At 29.1% G+C, this 14728-nt stretch overlaps 1 protein-coding gene across 3 annotated transcripts; it reads left to right on the plus strand.

Moving 5' to 3' along the window:
• Positions 1–255: 255 nt before the first annotated feature.
• On the plus strand, positions 256–4185 carry LOC149895041 (uncharacterized). Of its 3 annotated transcripts, XM_090074447.1 has the most exons (4): positions 1232–1337; positions 1435–2153; positions 2575–2679; positions 2812–3169. In XM_090074447.1, the coding sequence occupies exons 2-4, from the start codon at positions 2119–2121 to the stop codon at positions 2984–2986; spliced, it is 315 nt and encodes a 104-aa protein (XP_089930573.1). In that variant the 5' UTR covers positions 1232–1337; positions 1435–2118; the 3' UTR covers positions 2987–3169. The 3 variants fall into 3 exon arrangements, 2 of the variants coding, with proteins under 2 accessions (XP_089930578.1, XP_089930573.1); XR_016448303.1 differs by lacking the exons at positions 1232–1337; positions 1435–2153; positions 2812–3169 and adding exons at positions 256–380; positions 4051–4185; XM_090074452.1 differs by lacking the exons at positions 1232–1337; positions 1435–2153 and adding an exon at positions 256–380.
• Positions 4186–14728: the final 10543 nt, after the last annotated feature.

Consider the following 14728-nt stretch of genomic DNA (forward strand, 5'->3'; position numbering starts at 1 on the left):
AGATAAAGTAGAAAGGATTAAAATTTTTATTAGATAAACTAGAAAGGATTTAAAGTAGAAAGGATTTTAATTTTTTAAATCGTTTAGATTTTGTTTGTTTTAGTTTTTCTTTTAGCAGTTTTATTTTTATTTTTTTATTTTTTAGAAAGAAAATAGGGGTATGGATGTTATTTAAAGTTATACTAATGCTATTTCCATAAAAGGGTTATTAATACTTTGAAATTTCTGTGATGCTATTAACTATTTTTGTTCTTTTTTAGAAAATTTAAAAAATAAATTAAAATTTTGTGCCAACACTAACAACGCATGTCACATGTTATTGTATGTAAAGGTTAAATTTTGTTATGAGGATTACAGTTCTTATGAAGAAAAAAAAGAAGGTAAAGATTATTGTTTGTAAATATATATTTTGTATCTTTTTAAATTTTCTCGCATCATTTTTAAAATTTTTGTTTGCACACGTTTATTGTTTGCATATATGCTTTTTTGATATGTATGTGTATGTGGTAATAAGTGCTTTATAGTTGTTTTATCAATGTGTTTTTATAATAATGTTTTTATAATAATGTAAAGTGTTTTTTTACTGTTTGTGTATGTGTTAATATGTGTTATATAATTGTTTTAAAAATGTGTTTAAATATGTATATAAGGAATATATTTAACCTTATATACATATTTAAACACATTTATTGTGTTTATAGTTGGTACATATGTTTATATTATATTGTTTCCATGATTTCAAAGTGCTGTGACTTGGTAAACATGTAGAGCAAGGTTTGTCAACTTTGCCAGCCAAGTGATGTACTTTTAACAGAGGGTTACACAATAGTGTTTAGTGTCAAACTGTTACTGCTTTAGGTCTAGCTGTTTTCAAGCCTTTATTAAAGGTTATTCTAAAAATACATAATAATGTATTTTAATAACATTTTGCGTAATGTTGTTATTTATGTTTTGTTATATATGAATGTTACCTTACTTAAGTTATATTATAGATACATATTATATTAACTTATGGTGTGTGGTATTGTTGTGTGTTGTTGCTGTGATGTTTTTTTTTGTTATCTTTTGAGTTAATAGACATTTGGCTTATCTTCATGTTGGTGTCTATTGTTAAAAATGGTAATTTTTTTAAAAATCACTGCTTTTAATCATTCACTAAAAGCCAATACAAATTATTTTGCCATATATACAATTTGTTTTATCTTAATTTAATTTTTTGTCTTTAGTGCTGTTTACTACATGATTTTGTTATGAATATTTTGGAATCATGATGTTCCAACATAAATTATTTTGTAAAAGCTAACATGAAATAATAGTATTTTGCAACTACTACTCTGGTAAATCACTACAGCTTTTCTCTATTATGTACACTAATTTTCATTTTTGTATGTAATATTTTTCTTATTTACTTATTCATTACATTTTTCATTTTAGATTTATCAGATGATGTATTTATGTGGAATAGAAGAACGTAATATTGTAAAGTTTTGTGAATCATAATATAATTCCTACAGAAATGCTTAATGTTTAACGTTTAATGTTTAATGTTCAACGTCGTTTCGTCATTAGTTCCTAGGCTTTGAATTAGTTACTAGGCTTTGGTAAAATGCACGCGGCCATTGGAGAAAGATCTTTTGAGCGAGTTAAAACTTTTTTCCTTTTGGAATTTAATTATTAGTTTAGATATATTACATAAAGAATCATCTTAATCAATTATATATCATATTATAATTGAAGTAAGTATATGAAATAGTTATATATACATTTTTATCAGATAAAGTAGAAAGGATCAAAACTTTTATTAGATAAAGTAGAAAGGATTTAAAGTAGAAAGGATTTTAATTTTTTAAATCGTTTAGATTTTGTTTGTTTTAGTTTTTCTTTTAGCAGTTTTATTTTTATTATTTTATATTTTAGAAGGAAAATAGTGGTATGGATGTTATTTAAAGTTATACTATTGCTGTTTCCATAAAATTGTTATTTTTACTTTGAAATTTCTGTGATGCTATCAACTATTTTTGTTCTTTTTTAGAAAATTAAGAGAAAAAAAATTAAAATTTTGTGCCAACACTGACAATGCATGTGACATGTTATTGTATGTAAAGGTTTAATGTTGTTATGAAGATTACAGTTCTTATGAGAAAAAAAAGAATGTAAAGTGAATTATTTGTAAATATATATTTTGTATCTTTTTAAATTTTCTTGCATCATTTTTAGAATTTTTGTTTGCACACGTTTATTGTTTGCATATATGCTTTTTTGATATGTATGTGTATTTGGTAATAAGTGCTTTATAGTTGTTTTATCAATGTGTTTTTATAATAATGTAAAGTGTTTTTTTACTGTTTGTGTATGTGTTAATATGTGTTACATAATTGTTTTAAAAATGTGTTTAAATATGTATATAAGGTATTTATTTATTTTAGTATTAGTATATATTTAACCTTATATACTTATTTAAACACATTTATTATGCTTATAGTTTGTACATATTATTATATTATGTTCTTTCTGTGTTTTTAAAGTGCTGTGACTTGGTAAACATCTACCTGAAAATCAATTAATGTATTTTAGAGAAGGAGCAGAACATATGGCTTTAGATCGTGCAGCTCAGCGTGATATGCACCTAATGGCATGGTTTAAGTTAAATACTGAAAATGAAAGAGCATATTGCTATTCGTATGTAGACATTCCTTATCACTTTATATTTGATGATAAACATTGTAAATGGAAGGTTAGATAAAGGGGTGGTAATAAGGTGATAGTAAGAATGTATAAAGTTAATCCAACTGGAGAATAGTTTTTTCTTAGACTGTTACTTTTGCAAGCAAAAGGAGCAACATCTTGGGAGGATGTGCATACTTTTAATGGTATTGTCCTTGAAACGTTTTGTGTAGCATGTGATTTGAAAGGTCTGTTGCAAGATGACACTGAATGGCAGAATACTCTTTCTGAGGCGGTTTTAAGACATGCCAAAGAAAATTAGACAGTTGTTTTCAATTATTTTGACCTTTTGTGAACCTGACAATCCTTTACATCTCTGGAATACATACAAATTTTTTATGATGGAAGATTTCATTCACCACTCAGTCCCACTTCTAATAGCTGAACAAGCTACTCTTCATCAAATTGAAAAGATTATTAATCAAATGTGTTATATAAAACCATATTTGTTTATAGTTGTATATATGTTTAAATTATGTTGTTTCCATGTTTTCAAAGTGGTGTGATTTGGCATTATGTTGAGCAATGTTGATAACCTTGCCACCCAAGCGATGTACTTATAGCAGAGTTGTGACTTGGCAGCATTTAGTGCCAGGCGGAGTTACTGCTTTGGAGCTAGGTTGTGTTGTGTAGCCTTTTTTAATTATTCTCAAAACACATAATAATGTCTCTTAATGTTTAGCGTAATGTGTATGAGAGTATGCAACCTTGATCTTTAAATCCAGGGTGTTTTCATGTCCTAAATTTGAAGTAATTGAATAACTAATATTGAACATAAAAACAAATATACTTTTATGTATTTATATGTTTAGTAAAAAGATAAATATAGTTAACTTTAAATTGGTTTTCTAATTTTGCCTTTCATATTTTAATTTGGTTTGTTATCTTCACTGGATTTTAGGATCAAGGATGTAAATATTCTATTGTTATGTGTTATTGTTGTGATGTTTTGTGTTGGTATTCATTTTTAACAATAGACACCTTCATGTTGGTGACTATTGTAAAAAATGAATAATAGGTTGTTTCATTATTGGAACTTACTGCTTTTATTTATTTACTGAAAGCCAAGAAAACATGGTAAAAATGCAATTTATATCTTAAATTGGTTTTTTTTTTATATACATATATAGTATTGTTAATCCTTTTGTACTTCGAAACAGGTTTTATTGTTACATTTTCGATAAATGTTTATATTAACTGCCATGTCAAAATGGGTTACTATAAATAGGTACATCGATTTTCAGTTTTTATGCGGTGTTTTATTTTTGTTTTTTTTTGTTGTTGTTGTAATTATAGTATCATAATTCCATTTTTATTTTTCTTTAGGATTTACGATTGACGCATTTATACGATTTATAAAAAGAAACCTGATTACCTTTTATTGTAAATTTTGGTCAGTTAAAATGATATAAATGTATGCAATTAGTTCAATTTTTTTTAAAGTTTTCTCTATTTTAAGCCTAATAATTTGTTGTACGTAATTTGGTGGTTAATATTGTAGTTTAGCGCATTTTTCAAATATCGAGTTACTTAAATTTTATAAAGTTTTTAACTAATTAATTAGCTTAGTTTGCATTTGCAACACTTTTGAGGAAAGAAAAAATTCTTATATATGTTAAATTCTTATAAATATTAAAAAGAAAAAATTCTTATACACGTAAATCATTGTTTTACATTTCGGTATTCTGGTAAAAGGTCTTCATCAAAAACTTGACTACTCTTAATAAAAATATTCTCCTGACCACCATTAAGGTAAAACGGCAAAAACGGGGAAGGGAGGTCCTTTATTAGTGTCAAAATATTGAAGAGAACTTAACGTTTTAAAGACAGTTTCCTTTTTTAAAGAAACATGTATCAAGGGGATACCAAAAAGTTAATAATTCATGTATAATTAACGTTCGCTTTATATTAATCTTATAAATTAAAGTTCATGTTATAAAAAATATCACAAGAATTTAGCTTCACTTTTTCGTCAATTTAAAGCATTATGAAGTGTTATTATTTTGAGTCAGTAACTAAAAACGTATTGCGTTGAACTTGGTAATATCGAGGAAAATGGTTCTGCCTAACACTGATATGACCTATGTCAATGGTAAATTACTCAATACTAAATAATTGGTAAATTATTTTACCTCCGCATACTTTTTATTTTAACTTTACAGATGGTTTAGTTTTTTAAATTTGAAGGCGTTTTTCTAAAAGGGTATTAGTTATGGTTTCGCAACTTTAATGTGTGGAATACAGCCACTATAAATTAACAGACCGACCATAACCCGTTTTACGGGTTGCTTATTGCTAGTAATAATAATTAACAAATAATAGTTAATAATAATAATGATAATTTAATTTATTTAATCTATTATGAGTTGCCAATTCTAGGACAAGAAATAAATGTTTTTAAAATAATTAAAAAGTGGGAGTAAAAGTCCATCCAAGTTTTTGAAAAAGGTAAGAGCAAATTTCATCATGCATCTTTTTCTTATCAATTGCTTTTGGAAATGAGAAGTTTTCAATTTTGCAAGGATGATTTCTGTTTCTTAAAAGTTGAAACAAAATATATTGCACACAAATAAAGCTTTTTCTATTAATTTCTTTCGACTTGTCTTTTTCATAAAAAGCGTCATATAGAGAAGAGAATTTTATATAGTCTTTAACGATTTGCTCCTCCAAGTATTCAATGTCATCAATTTTTTTACCAGTCAGCACGAAATAAATATAGTTTGCATCTTCATAGTGATTACTAAACCCAAGTTGCTTTAAGAAGATGAGTATATGCTCTTTAGTAATTTTAGAACATTTGATGCTTTTTTTATTAGAGTCAACTAGAAGGTTTAAAGCTTGAAATTTGCTTTTTAGTTTCTCAAACACCTCCTTTTGAACTTTGCATTTTTGCTTTCCATTATACTGTTTTATGCATTCTTGGAAATGGATAACTCTTGACGAACTTAGTCTATTTATATTGGAGTGATAGTACTCTATTTTAATGTCTAGAGTATCCTGTTGGCAAGAACATTTTATGCAAAACCTTTTACCACACTCATCTAATTCAAACTTGTTCAGGTCTTTATTGGAGTAGTATTTGCATTTATACAAGTAGATTGGCTTTTGCTCAATTTTAATATGAGTCCACTTTTTATTATTGACAATTTTATCGCCATTTGAAAGTATTTTCTTCGAATGTCTTCTTTTTCATCTTTATATTTATCAATTTCTTCAAAGGGAATCTTTGTTTGTAAAATATCTTCATACCTTTGAACAAGATGGATGGTTTTTGCAATAAAGAATGCTTTTTCAACGGATATTTTTTTAAAGTTCTCAATGTCATTTGAAGCATCAATGTCGAATGCTTTAAAATTTTTTTCATTTAACGAAGTGATATTCTTCTTAATATAATTAGCACAGAAACGTTTAATGTTTAATGCTCAACGTCGTTTCGTCATTAGTTACTAGGCTTTGAAAAAGCGCGTTCTCTAAATGCACGCGGCCATTGGAGAAAGATCTCTTAAGCGAGTTGAAACTTTTTTCCTTTTGGAATTTAATTATTAGTTTAGATATATTACATAAAGAATCATGTTAAGAGAAATGATAATCGTTAAGATCATATTATAATTGAAGTAAGTATATAAAATAGTTATATATACATTTTTATTAGCTAAAGTAGAAAGGATTTTAATCTTTTAAATCGTTTGTATTTTGTTTGTTTTAGCTTTTCTTTCAGCATTTTTATTTTTGTTATTTTAATTTTTAGAAAGAAAATAGGGGTGTGGATGTTATTTAAAGTTACACTAATGCTACTTCCATAAAATGGTTATTACTACTTTGAAATTTCTGTGATGCTTTTAATTATTTTTGTTCTTTTTTAGAAAATTTAGAAAAATAAATTAAAATTTTGTGCCAACACTGACATGGCATGTCACATGTTATTGTATGTAAAGGTTAAATTTTGTTATGAGGATTACAGTTCTTATGAGAAAAAAAAAAAAAAGAAGGTAAAGAGTATTGTTTGTAAATATATATTTTGTTTACTTTGAATCTTTTTACATTTTATGGCGTTATTTTTAAAATTTTTGTTTGCACACGTTTATTGTTTGCATATATGCTTTTTTGATATGTATGTATATGTTGAAATAAGTGCCTTTTAGTTGTTCTATCAATATGTTTTTACAACAATGTAAAGTGTTTTTTTATTGTTTGTGTGTGTGTTAATATGTGTTATATAATTGTTTTAAAATTGTGTTGAAATAACCTTATATACACATTTAAACACATTTATTGTGTTTATAGTTGGTACATATGTTTATATTATGTTGTTTCTGTGTTTTCAAAGTGCTGTGACTTGGTAAACATCTACCTTAAAATCAATTATTGTATTTTAGAGAAGGAGCAGAACAAATGGCTTAAGATTGTGCAGCTCAACGTGATGCGCACCTAACGGCATGGTTTAAGTTAAATACTGAAAATGAAAGAGCACATTGCTATTCTTATGTAGACATTCCTTATCACTTTATATTTGATGATAAACATTGTAAATGGAAGGTTAGACAAAGGGGTGGTAATAAGGTGATAGTAAGAATGTATAAAGTTAATCTAACTGGAGAATTTGTTTTTCTTAAACTGTTACTTTTGCAAGCAAAAGGAGCAATATCTTGGGAGGATGTGCGTACTGTTAATGGTATTGTCCTTGAAACGTTTCGTGAAGCATGTGTTTTGAAAGAATTGTTGACACTGAATGGCAGAATACTCTTTCTGAGGCGGTTTTAACAAGTACGCCAAAGCAAATTAGACAGTTGTTTTCAATTATTTTGACCTTTTGTGAATCTGACAATCCTTTACATCTCTGGAATACATGCAAAGCTTTTATGATGGAAGATTTCATTCACCGCTCAATCCCACTTCTAATAGCTGAACAAGCTACTCTTCATCATATTGAAAAGATTATTAATCAAAGTGGTAAAATGCAGAATGATTACAATCTGCCTGTTATTGATGAGTTTATTGGCTTAAATCTAGAAAATTTTGATGAAAATGTTCAACAACTGAAATAGTAGAATTGTGTACAAACACAACCAGCTGAAATAGTAGAATTGTGTGTAAAATGTTCTTTGCATTGGCAATGGGTGCAGATGTTTGCATTAACTGATAATATGAGAGTACAAGGTGGGGAAGGTGAATTTTCCCAATGGCTACTAAAACTTGGGAATGGAACAATACCTGTCAAAGAGGAGGATCCTTTTAAAGGATGCATTAAAATACCAAATCAGTGCATTATTAGAGAAAAATACCAAATCAGTGCATTATTAGAGAAAATGAATCAGTTGTTGAAAATATTTTTGGAGATGCTGATCAAAATGATTATTCTAAACGCGTGATTTTAACACCAACTAATGTTGATTCATTATCAATGAAGAAGTGCTTGAATGTCTGCCGGGTGAGGTCAAAATATATTTAAGTGCTGATCAAATTGATACAGATGACCTTAATGAAAGAAATAATTTTCCTGTTGAGTTTTTGAACAGCTTAACTCCTTCAGGTATTCTACCTCATTGTTAAAAATTGAAATTTGGTTGTGTAATTATGCTACTTAGAAATTTAAATCTCAAAGCTGGGTTAAGCTATGGCACTCGAATAAACGTTTGTGCTCTTCAAAATAATTATATTGATGCAGAGGTTTTGACAGGTGTTTCTGGTGGTAAATGGGTTTTTGTTCCTCGAATTCAGTTGGCTCCATCAGATTCTGATTTACCTTTTGTTCTGAAACGTCGTCAGTTTCCTGTCAGATTGGCTTATTCAATGACAATTAATAAAAGTCAAGGTCAAACATTTGATAGAGTTGGGGTATATCTCAAAAAACCGTGTTTCTCTCATGGTCAACTATTTGTTGCATGTTCAAGAACTAGGGCATTTAATAGCTTGTTTTTCAAAATTGATAAACATCTCATTCAAGATATGGTAGGTGAAAAGTGTTACACAAATAATGTTATATTTTTTTCATAGTTTTTGATAAATATACCTGTCATTTAATATGTTTATATGTGTTATATGAAACCATATTTGTTTATAGCTAGCTGTATATATGTTTAAATTATGTTGTTTCCATGTTTTCAAAGTGGTGTGAGTTGGTATTATATTGAGCAAGATTGATAACCTTGCCAGCCAAGCGGTGTACTTATAGCAGAGGTGTGACTTGGCAGCATTTAGTGTCAGGCGGTTTTACTGCTTTAGAGCTAGGTTGTGTTGTCTAGCCTTTTTTAGTTATTCTGGAAACACAATGTCTGTTAATGTTTAGCGTAATGTGTATGGGAGAGTATGCAACCTTGATCTTTAAATCTAGGGTGTTTTAATGTCCTAAATTTGAAGTAATTGAATAACTAATATTGAATATAAAAACAAATATACTTTTATGTAGTTATATGTTTAGTAAAAAGATAAATATATAGTTAAGTTTAAATTGGTTTTCTAATTTTGCCTTTCATATTTTAATTTGGTTTGTTATTTTCGCTGGATTTTAGGATCAAGGGTGTAAATATTCTATTGTTATGTGTTACTGTTGTGATGTTTTGTGTTGATAGACTGCTTGGCTTACCTTCACGTTGGTGTCTATTGTTAAAAATGAGTAATAGGTAGTTTCATTATTGGAACTTACTGCTTTTATTTATTGACTAAAAGCCAACATTATGCTAAAAATGCAGTTTATATCTTAATTTGATTTTTTTTTTTTTTTTTGATTTATTTTAGTATTGTTAATCCTTTGCACTTCGAAATAGATTTTGTAGTTACATTTTCGATAAATGTTTTTATTAACTGCCATGTCAAAATAGGTTACTATAAATAGGTAAATCGATTTTCAGTTTTTATGTGGTTTTTTTTTTTTTTTTCTTTAAGATTTACGATTGACGCATTTATACGATTTATAAAAAGAAAACCTGATTACCTTTTATTGTAAATTTTTGTCAGTTAAAATGATATAAATATATTCAATTAGTTCAATTTTTTTTTTATTTTCTCTATTTTATGCCTAATAATATTTGTTGTACGGGATCTTTTTAAATGGGGGGTGAATATTGTAGGGGATCTTTTTAAACGGGGGTTGAATATTGTAGTTTTGCGCATTTGTCAAATATCGAGTTACTTAAATTTTATAAGGTGTTTAATTAATTAGCTTAGTTTTGAGGAAAGAAAAAATGCTTATATATGTTAAATTCTTAAATCATTCTTTCACATTTTATTATTCTGGTAAAAGGTTTTCATCAAAAACTTGATTACTCTTCATAAAAATAGATCTATTCTCCTGACCACCATTAATGCAAAAACGGGGAAGGGAGGTCCTTTATTAGTGTAAGAGAATTAAATTTCGAGTAACAAAAGGTATTTTTAGTAAATGGTAGCAAATTACCGTTTATTAAAAACTGTTGAAACAAAGAGGCCATATATAAAAATGGTCAGATTAGTGCCATAAATAGTAATGGTCAAATGTTCAGTTAATTTTAATTTATTTAGTTGTGTGCATTTAACGTTTTAAAGACAATTTCCTTTTATAAAGAAACATGTATCAAGGGGATACCAAAAAATTAATAGTTAATGTATAATTAACGTTCGCTTAATATTACTCTTATTAATTAAAGTTCATGTTATAAAAAATATAACAAAAATTTAGCTTTTTTCGTCAATTTAAAGCATGATGAAGTGCTATTATTTTCTGTCAGTAACTAAAAACGTATTGTTTTGAACTTAGTAATGTTGAGGAAAATGGTTCTGCCTTACACTGATATGACATATGTCAGTTTTAAATTTCTCAAATAATGTTAAATAATTGGTAAATTATTTTACCTCCATACTTTTTATTTTAATTTTACAGATGGTTTAATTTTTTAAATTTGAGGGCGTTTTTCTAAAAGGGTATTAGTAATGGTTTCGCAACTTTAAATTGTGGAAAACAGCCACCATAAATTAACGGACCGACCATAACCCCTATTACGGGTTGCTTTTTGCTAGTTTTTATTAATAGCTTGCAAATATCATAAGCTAATATATCAATTATCAAGACCAAAGACTTTATTATAATCAATCAAGTTAAAACAAGGCTTATCAATTAAATCAGGACAAGGTCTTTTTTTATAATGTCCAATAGCCAGAGTGCTAATTCTGTCTTCTAAAATAATTCTCTTATCATCTTCATTGCTGAGAGCAACTTTGTTCTCAGCAATGAAGATGATAAGAGAATTATTTTAGTAATGTTCATTTTTGCATTGAGAATTATTTTAGTAATGTTCATTTTTAATTATTTTACTAATGTTCATTTTTGCAAACTTTTTTTCTCCGTTCATTAAGCAGCTTTTATAATTGTCATGCTTTAACGCACTTTTAACAACGCTTTTCTTAACCCCTTTGCATTTTTTGTGTCCGTCTTTTTCTTTAAGAATCTTGTAAGAATAGAGTTTAGGTCGAAGTCCAACAAACTCTTCAATTTGCTTTCCTCCAGTTTCGTCTTTGAACATGCCAATGAACTTTTTATTTGCTCTAACTTTGAAACCAACGTTTTTAATGGCAGGATGTTTTTTGCTAAATTCACTCGTATCAAACCTGCTTTCAACATCTTCAGCAATATACAAAAATATAAAAATCTTCAGTTTCGATTTTATAAAAATCTTCAGTTTTGATTTCATAAATGAGAGAGTCTGTATCAGTCATAAGCAGCTTTGCACGGTCGTTATATTTTGGTTTGATATAATCATAATGGTGTTCAAACATTAAAGTTTTGCTTAAATCCAAGATACACATTCCCAAGTAAATAGGCTTGTTGTAAACTAACTTTGTTTTCTTCATGTGCACAGCAATCAAGTTTTCATCAAAAATGGTTCGACTTTCGAAATTAGGCTTTTTAGACAACTTATTAGCTTCTTCTTTTTTAGTCACCAGTCTGACGTCTACATGATTTTCAATGTTTTCCATTGTTTTTCCAAAGACAGAGTTGTTCATAAGTTTAAAAAAATCTTTCTCAAAGTCTTTAGCAGCTTTTGTTCTTAAATCAGTGTTAAGATCAATTTATTTTTTCATCTAAAGTCTTTCTTCAAATGTGGTACCTCGATGAATTTTTTTAATGTTTAGACCTAATCGTTCATAAAGTTTTAAGCTGGAATGATGTATGACATATTTTTCTTTGTTGTTTAAATTCGGAACAAGCTTGTTGACTTTGCTGAGTGTCATTCTTTCAGGAGCTAAAGGGTATTCGTTATGATAGTCATGAAGATGTTCAGGGTATTCCAAATCAACCTCCAAAATGCATGGAATATTTTTCCAATTTAAAAGTTCGTCTTCAGTCATCCATTCAAATCCGCGAGTAGGAAGAGGCTTACTCATCGCCCATCCGTATAGGTTGTTAGCGTCTAAATATTGGATGAATTTAAATGGTTTTGTAGGATCATACGAATCGCCCATGTATTTGTTGTTCGAAGTTCCATGTCGGTTTGAAATCATGCTGATTCCACCACGTATTCCTTTTCGGATCATGAGAAGCATGTCAGGGTCGCTCAAAAGCTCCAATTTCACTTCAGTCATTTTTAAGCAAGCGTCCCAAGCCAAACCTGGAGAGGTGTAATACCAAGCGGGATCAAGACCGTAATATTCACTACATACGTCTCTGAAGTTTTCAAAGACATCTTCTAGTATTAAGACGTCAGACACATTGTACAAGTCGTGGTAATCTCTAAACGTTTCACATCCAAATTCATTCCAAACGTTTATGGCGTGTGCATAGTCTTCAACTTCTACACCTTTGTCGTTAAGTTTAGAGTAAAATTCATTGATGGGAGGTAATGCTGTTTCAGAAAACTTTTTAATCGAGTTTACCCAATCGTAGGGGTATACACCTTTTCCTAACAGCAAATTTCGTTTCGCTCCACTATACATTAAATTGAGGTTTTTACACATAATATCAGCTTTTTTAAGGCTTCTATCTTTACAATCTTTACAGTTTCATTTACAATAGCAGACCTTTCCTTTTTTATCTTGACAACTTTCCTTACACGTTTCCACATCTAATGTTTTACATTCATGACACAAATCTTTAATAAGGTTGTCTGCTAAATCTTTTAATGAACTTCCCATGAATCTGTAACTGTCGATAAATCGTAACTCTCGTTTTATATCATTCACCTTCCCGTCTTTAATATACTCGCCTAATTTAATTTTTAACTTTTGAAAAGCTAATGTACTAATGTTTCTTCGTTGTTTGGAATACATTTTAATTTTCTAGATAATTTCTTGATGAACAAGTGACTGTCGTAACCAGTCAAATTATGAAAAATCACTGGATTGAATTTAGGAATTTGATAATCTAAGTTGCATTTTTTATGAGCAGCTTCACGATACTTTCCAGTTAAATGACAGTGGTCTAAGACTTTATCACCGTCAAGATCTTTTTTGCAGATGTGACATTGGGTTGCATCTTTGTAATTTTTCTTATTTTCATAAGTCATGACAGGCTTTCTTTTAAACTTGTATTTATTGTAAATAGGTTGAACATCTTTTTCAAGACTGTCTATAAATTTTTGAGCTATGTCATCATCATCACTTTCTGCTGTGTACGTAACAGTCTTTTCTTTAAAACCTTCAGGACCTTTGATGTAATAACAGAAGGAGCTTGGAGTGTGTTTTTGATATTGTCTCTTGTAAGACTCGCCGTCAGGATATTTATTTTCATCGTTAATGGGTTTGACGAAACTTTCAAAGTCGGCATATACGACGAACGGAACTCTCATTGATCTGTTGTAGTTTTGGAATTAAGTGGTGGTTCATTTTTCAGGAAGTTCAATTCTTACCGACCTATGATCAATGCAGTAGTCCCAATGTTTAAGAAGCGATTCTTCGGAGTTGAAACTTTGCAAGCAATTTCTGCAATAATGTTTTTTATGTTGGTGTGATGATGTAGAAGAGGACATAAATCGACTTAAACTTTTAATGAGGCAATAATGATTAGTTTTGTCGTTTGAAATGAGTAGTAAATCAACATTATGCTTTCGATCTGAATATTTAGATATTCTTAAAAGGTAAAGTTTTTTGTTTTCATATCCAAAAACGTTGATGCTAATTTCTTTATTTTTCTTGTCAAACTTGTCGATTTGATTAAGCTTGACGGGGAAATCAAGTTCTTCCCATTTAAGTTTTCGCTAATCCTTTCATTATGATTGTTTTCCAGATTTAACGCTCTGGTAACGCTCCATTTAAAGCATTGATTGTCTTTGTTTTTCATATTAATTATGGCCTTTTTATTTTTCAAGTCATCAGGCAGCTCGATGTAGGAAGAAGCGGTGAGAGGAGTGTAACTAATCATGTTAACATCTATTTTTAAAATTTTAGAAACTTTCCAATTACACCCCTCATTGCTGCAATTGACCACGTTTTCAAGAACTCTATCTCCCCATGTTTTATAGTTATCTTCTAAATCTGTTGATTCGAGAATAACTTCATATTTAGAAGGAAAAGAAACAGTTTGAATCTTCTCTAATCCTGTAACCATATTTACCTGTGTCATTTCACATGTTAAAACAAGGTTCGTTCTTGTGTTTATTTCTATGACTTTGATGGCTGCTTCTTTAACCATGTTTAAAAAGGCTGCAGGGTCTTGATAAATTACAGAAGGGCTGTAAGAAAATTGCTTGGTAATATAATTTAGAGCATAATCCGTTAATATAAACTTTATTTTAACGGGACGCGGTGCAGGAACTGGCTTTTGAACAGCAGGTCTTGGTACAGGAACCGGTCTTTGAACGACATTTTTTACAGCTGTTACAAGCCTTGAAACTAACCCAGGTCTAGGTGCGGGAATTGGTTTCACAACAATAGGAAGCGGTCTGTTGAATAGGATTGCGTCTCTTGCATCTCTTACTGTTTTCTTCACCGCCTCTGGGACGTACGGATCAATGGACGAGAGCACACTATTAAAACTGCTAATAACAGCATTTCTTGCATCTGTCGTTAGCCTTGAAAATAACCCAGGATTTTGCAA

This window comes from Hydra viridissima, unplaced genomic scaffold, assembly GCF_058129835.1.
Source record: "Hydra viridissima isolate aposymbiotic clone 2 unplaced genomic scaffold, HvirCarnegie_v1 scaffold_1, whole genome shotgun sequence".
Lineage (NCBI taxonomy): Eukaryota > Metazoa > Cnidaria > Hydrozoa > Anthoathecata > Hydridae > Hydra > Hydra viridissima.